At 32.4% G+C, this 13,973-nt stretch overlaps 1 protein-coding gene across 2 annotated transcripts in view; it reads right to left on the minus strand.

Annotated features, from left to right (window-relative positions):
• ERBB4 (erb-b2 receptor tyrosine kinase 4) overlaps positions 1-13,973 on the minus strand; it is a 1,117,451-nt gene that overhangs the window by 234,453 nt on the left and 869,025 nt on the right. For both annotated transcript variants that reach the window (XM_061187123.1, XM_061187117.1), the window contains exon 17: positions 1,059-1,191. In XM_061187123.1, coding sequence (XP_061043106.1) covers positions 1,059-1,191 — 133 coding nt within the window. The remainder of the gene's footprint in view (positions 1-1,058; positions 1,192-13,973) is intronic.

Raw genomic sequence — 13,973 nt, forward strand, 5'->3', positions numbered from 1 at the left:
TTTCAGATAACTTCAATCATTAGAAAGAAGTATCTTCTTATATGTAACTGTATAGTAGCTTTCTGAAACCTTCAAATAATTCTATCCAGATTTAACTTTTGGGGGAAAAGAGCTAAAATTTAATTCATTATCAGTGTGAGAAACATATGAATGAATGAATATTCCCATTCCTTTCAGTGTTAAGAGGAAAAGTCAAACTGTCACACTGACAGTGAGATAGAAAACAAATGCAAAGAAGGCAGACTGTCTCAGTACAGATTTGCTCCGAAATGTTCAGATGGGCATGGATACGTGTATCAGGAGAAAGAGGTAGGATTCGAGTTGAGAAGGATATGGTAACTCGTGGTCTTCTGCAAGTGGAAGGATATGGTAACTCGTGGTCTTCTTGTTTTTTCCCTATAACCTTTATGGTGAAAACGATCATCTTGCATGCTAGAGAATTCAGTGTGGCAATACAAAAGAAATTATAGTATTTTATGGATAATTTACGTATTCACAATAACTAACATGCATAATATTAAATGCATCTCATAAATAGTGTGATAAGGCCTATGTTATTACAAAACTAAGCTTTATCCTGAAGCTCATCTTTTCACTGCTGCTATAATGAGATCAGTGGCTACCAATTTAATGACCCTAATTAAAGCATAAATTGCTTGCCGATCTGGCTTTATTTTAAACCAAAAAAATTCTATCGCTTTCTAACATTTTTCTAGTTCTGCTACTGAGAGATTCTCTGACTCAGATATTTTCTAGTTCTGCTACTTGTATATCCTAGAGCTTGTTAATTGACCCTTGTCTCCAAAAGAAACAGATCTGGCCCAATATGATAATTTCCTTGACCCCTGCTATTTGCCCTCTTCAAGCCATGAGCCTGCCTTGACTACACTTATTATATACTCTGATTTTCCATCAACTTTGTATACCATACTATAAAATATAAACCCTCAGCAGGAAATTGAATAGAATTTTCTCTTGGATTAAAAAACTGAGTATCTAAACCTTCTAAACCTACTGAAAATCCCTAAACACTTGAAGAGAAGAAATGAACACCTCACCTCTGTTTCCAGGAATCTTCTTAAGGCTCTTTTCTTTTTGATGCTCTTCCTTCTAACATAAACTGCAAATGTTAGACCCACGATGACCATGATGAAGAGCCCACCAATGACTCCGGCTGCAATTAGAGGAGTCCTGCCAACCAGAATGGAAAAGAAAAGAAAAAAGTATGAAGAGAGAAAAGACAGAGGAAGAGGAAAAAGCAGTTGGACAAGCCAATATCCACATATCACAAGTCTAGTCAATTAGAAGAAATGCAAATTAAAAACGCATTAAAGCTTTCACAAAACTTTTCTCATGGTAAAAACTGTACCTGTTTTTTGTTTTGCTTTGTTTTTTAATAATAAACCATGCACAGACAACTAATCTTTGGGGATGAGCAGCCACAACATGCCATTTGATGAAAAAATGTAAAATTTGATAACAAAATGAAGAATGTATGCCAAATTTTTGATATAGGATCATTTTAAATCATTTTAATTTTACTTTTATCTATAAAGAAGTAGAAATGCATTTAAATAGTAGTGTTGTGGTTTATAATATTATTTTCAACATTTTCTCTAAAGCAGGCTTTCTCAACAGTGGCACTATTGACATTTGGGGCTGGATACTTGTTCATTCTGGGGACTGTCCTCTGCATTTTAGGATGTTTAGCAGTATCCTTGGCCTCCATCCACTAGAAGCCAGCAACATCTCCATCCTCTAGTCATGACTGTCTCCAGACATTGCCAAACGTCTGTCAAAATCACTGCCAATTGAGAACTACTGTTCTAAACCAAAAATAAGTGGTCTGAGGACCTATGAACCCGACACCTCTGGTATACAGAGATACCAACAGAGAGATGCATTGACAGAAGTGCTGTTTCAAACTCTGGCAAGGGCAACTTTGCTGGGACAAAGGGTACGAGAAAGATGAAGAACTGGGTCAGATGGGTTTTCAGAGTTATGATGACTGGAGTAAGCATTATTATTAAAAGTATGACTAAGCATCATATACCCATGAAAGAGGTCTACCCACTAAGTATTAAATAAAAATATGTAAATAGTATTAAAAAGGGATTAGGAGGAAATTGACTGGAGATTTTTATTCTTAAAATGTTTCTCTAATATATTGTTAGCTAATGTATAATTTTGAAACTGATCACTTTTTGTTTTCTAAGATAAATTTTTTGCTTGCTTGAAAAGTAATGTTTATGGTCTTAACTTCTTGTTCTAGAGTAGAGTAGTATCTATGAGCTTTCTGTAGTCAGAGCCCTGAAATATATTAATTTCATATGCCATAGCAAACAGTTCAGAGTAAAACACATAGGTGTTGACTATAAAGTCATGATTGATATCAAAACTAAAAAATAATTCCCTGAATGTTCATGCTTTCCATAGTAAAGTGTTTTATATTTTATATTCCTATTTATAGAAGAAGCTACTCTATACAGCTACCCTCCTTCAGAAAAAAAAAAAAAAATTACTTGTTCTTAAAAGGTAAACTTTGCTCAAAGACAGATAGGAAATAACGAAAGCAGATGATCTTAAATAGAATTTTAAAATTTTAAAGAGCTCTGGGAAAAAAATATGGGTAACTTCTTCTATAAATTAAGTCATGTCTTTTAAACATTATAACTGTTATATTATTGTCATATAAAACTGCAAAGAAACCTTAAAATGTAGTTCATCCTAAAGGTTGTTTCCTGACAGCTCAAAGTCCTACAGCATACTGAAATGTTGCTATAATTCAACTAGATTTTCCTAAATGGAATTTTCTAAAGACTTAAAAATCTATGCTGAGAAAATTAAACTAAAGTACGGAATCAAACTCATCATTGTGATGTGTTTTGGTGTGTGTAAGATCACATTTTTGGTATGCCAGTTATATGTATTTCAGAAAATATTTTAGCTTTCAACCCAAGGCATAATTTTCAGCTCAAGTGCCTAACACGTCCCTGAAAAGCCACTACTATAAAAAGAACTGTATTTTTGTTTCCTGAGCCCAATTTTTTATTGCAAAGGATTTATGTATGATTGAGAATAGTCCCCAGTATTTTGTTAATTGTGGATTTGAACTAAACTCTAAACTTCCTCTGCTTATCTATTTTGCAAAAGAATAAATGGTATGTATTTATGACAATATTTGTCAATGTCACTGTAAATTAAAAGAAAATTCTTTTTTTTTCATTTTAAGAATGATCACTTCCAATAGAACAAAACAGGATCCCTGACTCTATTTTTTTTTTCATATAATTTGGATGGATATCAGTTATCATATCATTACTACTTAGTTTAGTCATGGCAATGAAAATAAAACATCCAAAAACTCAATAGATAGTAATTTCTATGATTTCTCTAGTTAGCTTTGAGTTTTGATATTTTCCTTCAGCAGTTCCTTGGTTAACTTGCATTCCTCTAGCTTTTTTCTTCTTTTATCACTCTGCAGGAATGATAAAGGTACAACCAACCTGAAGAAGTAAAGAACTAGAGTTTCTGCACCTAAAACTCATACATAAATGATTTTTTGGACATTTTAAGAGGCCAAACTCTTCTTATTCCAGAGAAAGTTACTCTTGAAAAAGAACATTAACTACAAGGAAGCAACCAATTAAATTGAAAAGGGACAATGTTCTATAAGAAAACTTGCTTGTTCTCTTTAATGAGTGAATATCATGAAAAAAGGTACTGATCTTGATTAAGAAGACTTAATAGTCACAAAACCAGACATGAAATGCAACCCTGGTCTGGACTCTAGCATGGACAAGCCAACTGTACAGAAATTTTTTAGATAACTTGAGAAATTAGAATATGGATTAGATAGTAGATGAAATAAAAATGTGCTGGCATGTAAAGACGTGGACCAGAAATTGAAAAGACTGAGTTACAAAACAGTAGGATCTAAATCAGAAAAAAATTCATATACACATACACGTATATGTGTGTAAAAAGATCTGGAAGAATGTACAATAAGACACTATGACTCTAGTGTTCTTATTTTTGTATTTTTACTTTTGGGCATTTTCTAATATTCTACAATATATTTATTTTCCCTTTGAAATAAAAGTTAATTAAATTTAAGAAAAATAGAGAAAAAATAAATCATTGTCTAAAAGCTTAGTTTTACAATAATGGCCTTGTTTTTTCTTTATTTTTTCTTTTTGAATGTTTACTTTGCATCTTTTCAATTAAGAATTCATTTTGCTATTCCCTGTCCACTTTTATGATCTAAGTGCTTCTGCAGATATTTTCTATTCATTATAGCTTAATGTGTCTGAGACATTTAATTACCACTAGGTTTCTTACAATTAACATTATGTTTTATAAGACCACTCTAATCTGAAAAGTTACACTACTTACACATTTCCTATGCCCCCCGCAATTTTGATGATTCCTAGATATTTGTAGGTGTAGGATAGATGTCCATTTTTTTTTTTTTTTCCTGAGAGTTAATGCTTCACTCTTTATGAGGATCCTTTGGATAAAAGGGATATAGCTACTTAAGTTGTTTTTTTAAATTACTGTATATCCCTCCTAGGTCTCATGCTGACTATTGCCAACTAGGCTATATTCCTGAAAGAGGGTGTGTTCCTCTTATATGTTAGTCAGAGTAGCCTCCAAGAGGCTAAAATGTGACACTATTAATGAAATCAAAACCAAGAGACCTAGAATACTCTGTAATCCCTTATCTGTAACAGGATTATTATTTGTTTCCTGTCTTTTGCCTGTCCATTAAAAATCGCTGGGATCCCCTAAAGTATACAAGATAAGACATGACAAGTGATAAGTGCAAGCTTTTTCTAAAAGGATGCTATCAAGTGATATTTTACCTTATTCTGTGATTTAGAAATAGTATAATGAAACTGATATTGTCTACTCATAGAAACTGATATAATAAGGATTCTGAATCACGAATGAACTTGACTAATTTATTTAAAAGCATGTACCTTGGTTTTCACAATTTCATTTAGAAGTTCAGAAACAACACAATGCATTATACCCTACTGCTTTGAATGCAGTTACCTATTTTAAACAGTTATATATAGAAGAGTAGTGTCTCCCCAAACCATACTACTCATATAATAAAATGTATTCTTATTATTCATTACTCTGTTTGAACCATGCTTTTCCTCACTGGAGAATATAAAATGTGAGAGAATCATGGAAGCTGATTTTATAAACAACCAAATATTTTCTTTCATTGATCTGTTTCCTTCCAGATAACAGATCACAAATAAAATATAGTAAAGTCAATATAATTTATGATTAAAACTCAAATGGTTTTAAAACTATTCCATTATACCAATTTTCATTTAATGTCAAGGGCAGGCTACTCTACAAAAAATGTGCAGTGGTATTTTCTTTAAAATTGTAAATGGTAAAACTGGTAGTTTGACTAATATAGTCACCAAATCTAAATCTATAGGATTCTTTTATATGAATTTCACCAAATAAAATGATTTTAAACTTGTAAAATAGGTATATTTTTCTTCATTTCTTAAATACAGAATAATTTTTGGTTACAGATAAAGGAATCAATCAGCAGCCCTATAACACACTGACAGTATAGTATGTAACTCACAGTATTGACTTTAAATCAGAGAACTCCACTTTTAGAAACTTCTAAAGTAAATAGTTTGAAGATGGGTCCTCAGAAGTCGCTGGATCAGACTTAGGGCTGCTTCACTGCTTACCTATGGGCACTAAAGGTTAAGCTGATTTTTAAAAAAATTTACACAGAAGTAAAAACAAACAAAGAAAAGCTGCAGGCTAGTCAGATAATTTTAACCAGACATTTTTGTATAAGAAAGTTTAAATAAAATTATAAAATAGTGCCTCTAACATTATTATTTTGTGTTTACCTTCAAATCTGCATGCTTTTTCCTTATAGTGCTATATCATGCTGGAAAGATGTTTTCACATCAGACCAGTCAGAGCTTTAATTATGTGGTGCCTCCGCTGGTTGTGAGCGGTGCCTCTATCAGATGACTCAGCTGAGATACACATAAGTACATGCTTCACATAAGGCAATGAAAAATAAACATAGCAGGAGCCAGCTAATCTTTCTTGGATTCCTGAGATCTGATACACTTGCCTCTAGATCCTGCCTAGTACTATTCTTAAATCAAATACCTTTAAGCACTGGCAAGTCATATACCTCCCGTAGGCCAGGACAGCCTCAGTTTGTACCACTGTTAAGTACCAGTAGAACCCCATTCACTCTCAAAAGCTCCCTTATGTGAGCAATAAATCAAATGTTTATCCTTTAATAAATACTTAGCCCAATTTAGAGAATCTAGGACACCTTAAGATAACAAGTCTTTACATATATATGTATAAATAAACAAACAAATACATACACATTCATACAGGACTATCTAAGTATTAACAAGTTTCACTTCCTGGCAAGGTAAATTAATTACTGCCTGTAATAAACCTATATATAACATAAATGGATGTTTCCTAAATTAGAGTCAGATGTGATGATTCTCTGTAATCTTATATTTTCTTTTAAAAATATAACTAGATAACATTGGATATCATCTTGCATCCTATCTTCCCTCTGAAAATGTTATACTGACCATCAGACAAAAGCATGAGTATATCATGAACCAGAGGTTAAATGTATCCTCAGTAATATACTTCACGTTTCCTAATTTGCTCTTGCTATAAGAAAAATGTAGTTGATCAAAAACATTTTGACTCTTTAGTGAAAGAAAATTCTTAGAATCAGTTGCCAACTGAGATAAATAATGCAACTTTGCAAATAGGGACATTTTCAATATTATATTAATTATGTAAGTAAGCAGTTTAAACATAGCAAAAGTGCTGTCCAAATAAGAGGAAAACAAGATGTGACTGCCATTAGGTACTCATGAGTTTTATGGCACATATAATGTCACAAACAATTCATTTCATTTTCAATGGGAAATAATCTAATTGAAATGAAAATGTCAAAGACTTTCTATCCTGATATAGAAATATCCCCTTCCATAGAGGTAAACCAGAGATTTATTTGGTCTTATATACTACACTTAAGTTCAAATAATTTAAATAGATTGACTACGGACTTTTGATTCTAATAATACTTGTATATTTTTAATTAAAATTTTCTTTTTACATATACTGCATATTTTCACAATAACTATGCGATGTTGAGCTTATAACCTCCGTATTAAAAATAAAGAAATAGACTCAGAAAAGTTAAGATACTTAGACAAGGTCAAACATAAATAGTAATGCTAACGTTTTACATCTTGTAATCTCAAGTCCATCAGTTTTTCAGCTATATATGTTGTCTTTCTAAAGATGATTCATTAGAACTTTTTTAGGGTAGATAAATACAATTCATCAGATTTTTCTTTAATACCTAATACCTATAGTAGAGAATACAAAATAAACATAAATTTATTTAGGGGTTCTAATAAACTCTTTGATTTTGTATTTAGTTATATCTTAATATTGTAATTCTCATCAGACTATCATTTTAGCTGCATTGTTATGTTCACTGTGATTTAAGTCTATTAAATCCTTTATTCTCTTATTGAAGTTTATAAGTGATCTTATACTTCACTGAGTTTCATTTTATTTTTTCAGTGAGAAAACAGTTAAGAGGATTTTGGGGGCTTAAAAAAAACACTGGATATCCTTTAAGAAAAGCAAAATTAAGCGGTATCTATCATTCTAATGATAGTCCCTACTGCATTGTTACTCTGTTCAGTCTTCCCCAAAGCAGCTCAGATTTGAAACAAGAGACCCTGAAACACTAGGAAATATTGAAATTCCCCAGAAGACATTTTAAGGGTTACTGACTAGGGCAAGGAGAGCCACATTCATGTTTTTTTTTCACCTCGTGAAAACTGTGTTTATTCTGACCCAGAATTCCACCTGCTCTATAAATATGACACATCTTTTTGAGCAAATGAAAGTGATGTGGGTCAGACTCTGAGGTAGACATCAGTTGACAGTTACAGGTTTTATCTGATGAGACCTAGAGTATTACAGTATGTCTCTATCCTTTGATTAGGATTCGCGATTCCTCTATTACACCTTAACTATGACCAGAAGTGTTGAGTGCTGAAGCAAATGAATCAAAACATACTGCCCCTCTTCCTAACTAAATTTAAATGTTTCTTGACTTGTCTTCATGTGTTTAAATAAATCTTTTTTCCCCAATATTTTTTCAATATGAAAAAGTTACATATTATTCAATAACACAGTGTTACAAAGTATTTCAGAAGAGATATTACCATTAAACGAATAGGTAAATATCATTTGGATTATTTTATGTCTAGAATTAGCTCTGAGAAAAATTTCTAATAGTTTCATGGTAATTCCTTCCTTCTATTTATAAGTAATATTTACACCTATCTAGGTTTTTGTTTGTTTGTCACAATTTTAGGGAAAGCATACAAACCTGTACATTTGATTTTTGAGGCAACTATTCTCATGATTAAATACACCATCCTGAAGATACAAATAATCCACCTATGAATTTTACACTTATGAATTTTTTTCTGCTTTACTGAGGTATAATTGACAAATACCTATGAATTTCTACAAATGAAATATTGAAAGGGAATTAGATAAGGAAGGACTTCTCTGTTAACAGATCTTTGTAAGAGCTCAGATGAATTTTTAGTCCTCAGACTTGAGTGTGTGTGTGTGTGTGTGTGTGTGTGTGTGTGTGTGTGGTTTATACCTATTACACAATATCATTAATGTTTATATTAGTAGAACACTTTTAACATCATCTGTATAGATTGAATATATAAGTATGTTTAATGAAACAAACAGAAAATGGTAAATATTTAATTACAAAATATATAATCCACTGAATACTACTGCATTCTATTACCTATTCATTACATAGACATGGTAATCTGAAGCAATATGCCAAAGGATTAAAAAATTGAAGATAAAAATCTGAAAATTTCAGTTGTGACCTACCAAAATTGTTCAGCATGCTAGGAATTAATTAGTTTCACAACAGAGCAGAAAATATTACATAAATACTTCTCTATGAAGTAAAGTGGGGGAGGAATAAATCATTACAGGCACTCTTCTTTGCTCTCCTATGTTAAAAATTTTCTTCACCTCAAAATCTCCATTCATTCTAATCACTGTAATCTCACATATCTATGTTACTAACAGGTATTATAGACTATGGCAAATTGCATTTATCTTTATCTATCAAGTCATTACACCACACATTTTTGTCATGTTTACTGGGTACAATTACATAATACAGATTTAAGCAGTCCCATTTTGAGAGGATTCACAAACTAATTTTTTAAGTAATAGTTTTTTTATTTGACATACAAATATGTATATAAAGCATCTTGATTTCTTTTAGTATGCTTTTAAGGCACCCCAATCCTTGCCTTAGACTAAAAACTTTTTTTTTTTTTTTGATGAAATGCTTACACAAAGGGAGTAAGAAAGTGTCCTTCTTAAAAGAAAAAAAAAAAAAACAAACTCCTTTTCATTCAGATGATATGTTTTCTAATTATTTTGCCCTGCTGGTACCCTTATTTCCCTCTGAGGGCACTTCCAAATGTTAATGGGGAGTTGGATGAAATGAAAAGGGAGGAGACTTTGAGAACAGGTACAGCTGCAGGGAAAATGCCAGGATTTTGGACATCCATGTGGGGTCACTGAACATTTCTTCCAGGATTAAAAAACAAAAGTGACTTTTACCAGGTGTTTTATTTGTCTTATGTCAAATAATTCTTCTGACATGATTATTTATGTATGATGAATCTGAGGTAGGTTATATAACTTGCCCCAGGTCATAAGCATTCTAAGTGGATAGTCAAGATTTGAATCTTGGCATGGTTTCCTCTAAAATCTTTTCTGCTTCCATTAACATATGACTAGAAGAGATTACTCTCCTAATATACTAGATAAATAGGCAATGAAGAGAAGATATTTTCAAGACTGGTTAGCTATTTTAATAGTGCTTATTGGTGGCAGTGAGGGACATAGTAGGGAAGCATAGAGGATGAGGTAGAAAAGTATTTCCAGCAGCAGAAATGATTCAGTGTATAAACCTGATGGTGAAGACAGACAAAGGAGGAGTCAAAGATGGCTAGGCTCCCGTGCCTGCGTGAGTGGAAGGCTGATGACTCCATTCATGGACTTGAGAAATCAGGAGAAAGACATTTGGAAGGAGAAGCATTGATTCTTTGGGGTCTATGGATTTGAGGTGCAGAACAATATACAGGTATATTGTTATCTTTTCACTATGCCTTCAAATTTCTGTGTCCCCCTTGTTCCTCCTCTAATATCAAGACTTATACCTATGTTGATTTTAATAGCTTCTCATTTTTAATTGAAGAGAACCATGGATAACATAATGTCATTTCCTTTAAATTTTTCCAATACTTTCTTTTTTCTCTGGGAACGCTAGAAATGCAAAAGAAGAAAAAGCTTGGTTCAAGGGCTTTTTTTCATGTGTTTTCTTTCCTCCCCCTTTCCCTTTGTTTTCCTAAGGCACTGCTATTTTTCAGTTTGATTTCTCTCATTAAGTTGAAGTCTGCTGTATCAATCTATTTTTGTTCTGACCTTTTGAGACCATTCATTTTTAAGTGTAACACAACTCTAAAATAGTTAATATATTTAGAAATCTTATTTGTACTATTGTACATGGAGCTGCTCTTCACATTGGGTAACACATGCTGAAACCAGGTGCCTTTGTAAGTCTATATGGATCTTTGTTAATTTTGAGTCCTAATGACATCCCCTTTATGGAGAATTTAAAGTTTGGCATTAAATATTAAACTTAAAGAAAGTTCTGTAACTGAAAATGATAGCTAAACATAATGATTCTGAAAGAGGCCACTTCATATTTTTTATTTTACGATTTGGTAATTTTCATAGGAACAACCTTATGTTCATGTATAAAGGGCTAAGTACTAATAAACAGCCTCAATTTTATTGCCATCTCTGTGACCCAATTCATTCCATTTTGCTATCATATTTACAAGAGTATCTCCCCTTAGCACTATGTGTCTCTTTTATACACTCCCAAACTAAACTTAATTTAGTTGTTTATAATTATTCTCTCTCAGATTCTTTTCTATTTCTAGATAAATTATAAGCCCTGTAAGGTTAGGGACTATTATTTCTACTTTTATATTGCCCTATACCTCCAGTAATATTCTCTAAGAAGATTCTCAATAATTATTAAATAAATCAAACAGCAAATAGGATACTTTAGGTGATAACATATTTAAGAAAAAATGCAATTATTTCACTTAAGACTTTTATAGTATTTGGAACAATTGTGAATTGCTCAATTCACTTGTGCTCTATTAATTATTGAACTAATTCCCATTACAATTTAGTTTCTCCACGAAATCAGTACTTGTCAAGGTCACTAATGGTTTCCTTATTGTCAAATTAAATAGTCATTTCTTAGATCTAATCTTAACCAATCACTTAGTAACACATCATGTGAGTGATCACTTTCCCTTTCTTAAAACACTGTCTTTCCTTGAGTTTCTCCTCTATCTGGTCAGTCCTTTTCAGTCCTGTTAGCTGCTTCCTCCTTATCTCCCTGACCTCTAGAGGTAGAAGGGTCCCAGAACTTAACCATTGGATTTCTTCTCTTCTCTACTTACATTTACTCTCTAGATATGATATCCTCCATCTCTTTATCTATGTAGTGATAAGCAAATCTATATCTTTAGTCCAGACCTCCTCTCCTCTAAATTTATATTTTAATTTCAATTTCAATTGATGTCTCCACTTAGATAGCTAATATCTCAGTCTTAGAAATTCCAAAATAAACTTTGATTCCAACAACCCTTCTTCTCCCAAAAGGTACTTCCTGCTCCTCCCTAAGTGTCTTATTTTGGCAAATGGCAATTTTATCTTTCTGTGTTCTTTCACATTCCACACCTATTTAAGCTAGGAAAAAGCTTACAAACACATAATTAGATCCTTGCTCATTACTGTTCCTTTCTTCTCTACTTTAGTCTATCCTTTTGAGGGCAAATATTCTTTTATTTCTAATCTATAACATTTAGTTCTACTATATCCCATGTTATCTACTGACTTCCAGTTTAATTTAGTTCACCTAGGAGTTCCACAATAGCATTGCAATTTTGAGGGTCTTATTTTCATGACCAATATGTAAATTTCAAATAAAATTAGGGACATGTACATATTCAGAGCTTAAAGGTAAAATAATGGAATTTCTATTTTTAAAAGTACAAATATAAGTCCTTTAAGTGCTGGAATTGTGTCACAGATGTCCTCATGTTTTTTGGAGGCTAGTTTGTCTCATGAAAAGAATCATTAAATAATTATTACACAAATAAATAACTGAATGCATACTTTACTTCCATAAATATTTAGATACTTTTCATCTTAAATCAACCCTTAAAAGCACATAAATATTTCAACAATTTCAGAGTTTCCTATATATTTTTAAACTTAACAAAAGTGTAATTGTAAAGAATTTCTAGTGAAAAGAAAATGGGAAAAGTTATTTCATGTTTCTTGAACTGAAGCTAATATGTGTTTAATAGTTGCTTATTTCTGATTTTTAAGTAATAAGTAAAATAATATTTTCTCGTAAAAGCAATGAAAATAATCCTTGGACCAGTTGTTATTTTTGTTTGCTTGTATTAGTTTAGTTTATCTCTCACCTTCACAATACTGTGTCAAAGTTTCTGGTTGACTAACCCAACTGTCATTCCTAATCCCCTGCTCCCTAAAGCCTTCTAATTTAGGGATTTTTAAAAAGTTCAACAACTTCCCCAGTCTCTCTACATCTTGATGTGAATATACAACAAATTTCTAGCCAATGAGAGAAAAGCAAATTTCAGCTAGAGGAATTCTGGGAAAGGAAAGGTACAGCTGATGAAATCTGTCCCTCCTCTTGTGTCCTCAGATGTAATGCTTAGAGCTGCAGCAGCCATCTTACTACCAAAACAGAAAGATAAGAAAATGACATGGATTCTGACCCCGATGTTACTGATCCATAGAACCAAAGGCAATAACAGCTCCCTCACTTCTAGACTTCTGTATTAAGAATAACAGATAAAACTGTTTGTTGAAGCCACTAACATCAGGCTTAATTTCACTTGTAGCCCAAGTAAAGTCCTAACCGAAAAAGGAACTATGTCCAGATTTTCCAAGTTTAACTTATTTTCTTGCATTGAACTATCAAATGCATTATCTCTAGACAATCAGATTTTTAAAAACAAAAGATGAAACGGATGGCTCTTCCCTTTTTCAGGTAACAGTTAATAACCCTGGTGCTTCTATTATGTTTGCTTAATTATCACAGTCTCTTGGTTATTTACCAGGCTTTACCTACATCAGCCTTGACTGAACACTCTTATTGGGGGTGGGGTGGGGAGGTGCCCTACACATCTACAAGTAACACTAAGTAGAAGCTTGTAAAGCTTCTTCAAGAATGTAGTTTGTGAGTTGTGGAATTTAAATATGTTGTCATGGACAGCCTGTTCATTGCCATCCATTTTCAAATAGTGATAAAATTCAAAAGTACTAAAATGTTTTCATAATTTACGAACCTCGAGCAAATATTGTACTGGAAAGTCAATAAAGAGAACATGAAGAAAACAGAGTTCTTCATTAGCATTTAACTTGGCAAAACATGAATATCCAATTTTTCTAATTCCTGGGCCCATAGCAGATTGGAAGTAACCCAAAGGAAAAAAAGTGATAGGGTGAAGCTGTTTCTGTCTATCTCTTTTAAAATACTCTGCAGAGGACTCAGAGAAAAGACAAACAAACCCTCCTTGCAGAGACTTTTGGTCACTGCGCTCCACTTTAAATCATGTCTTTAGCATAGAATGGATAGCTTTTATATCCTAAGGGGAGGTCTATTGTGACCAAAATCACAAGAACACATTTTAGAGCATCTAACAATGTTTAACAATATAACTCCTTTTTGAACTTAT

This window comes from Eubalaena glacialis, chromosome 1, assembly GCF_028564815.1.
Source record: "Eubalaena glacialis isolate mEubGla1 chromosome 1, mEubGla1.1.hap2.+ XY, whole genome shotgun sequence".
NCBI lineage: Eukaryota > Metazoa > Chordata > Mammalia > Artiodactyla > Balaenidae > Eubalaena > Eubalaena glacialis.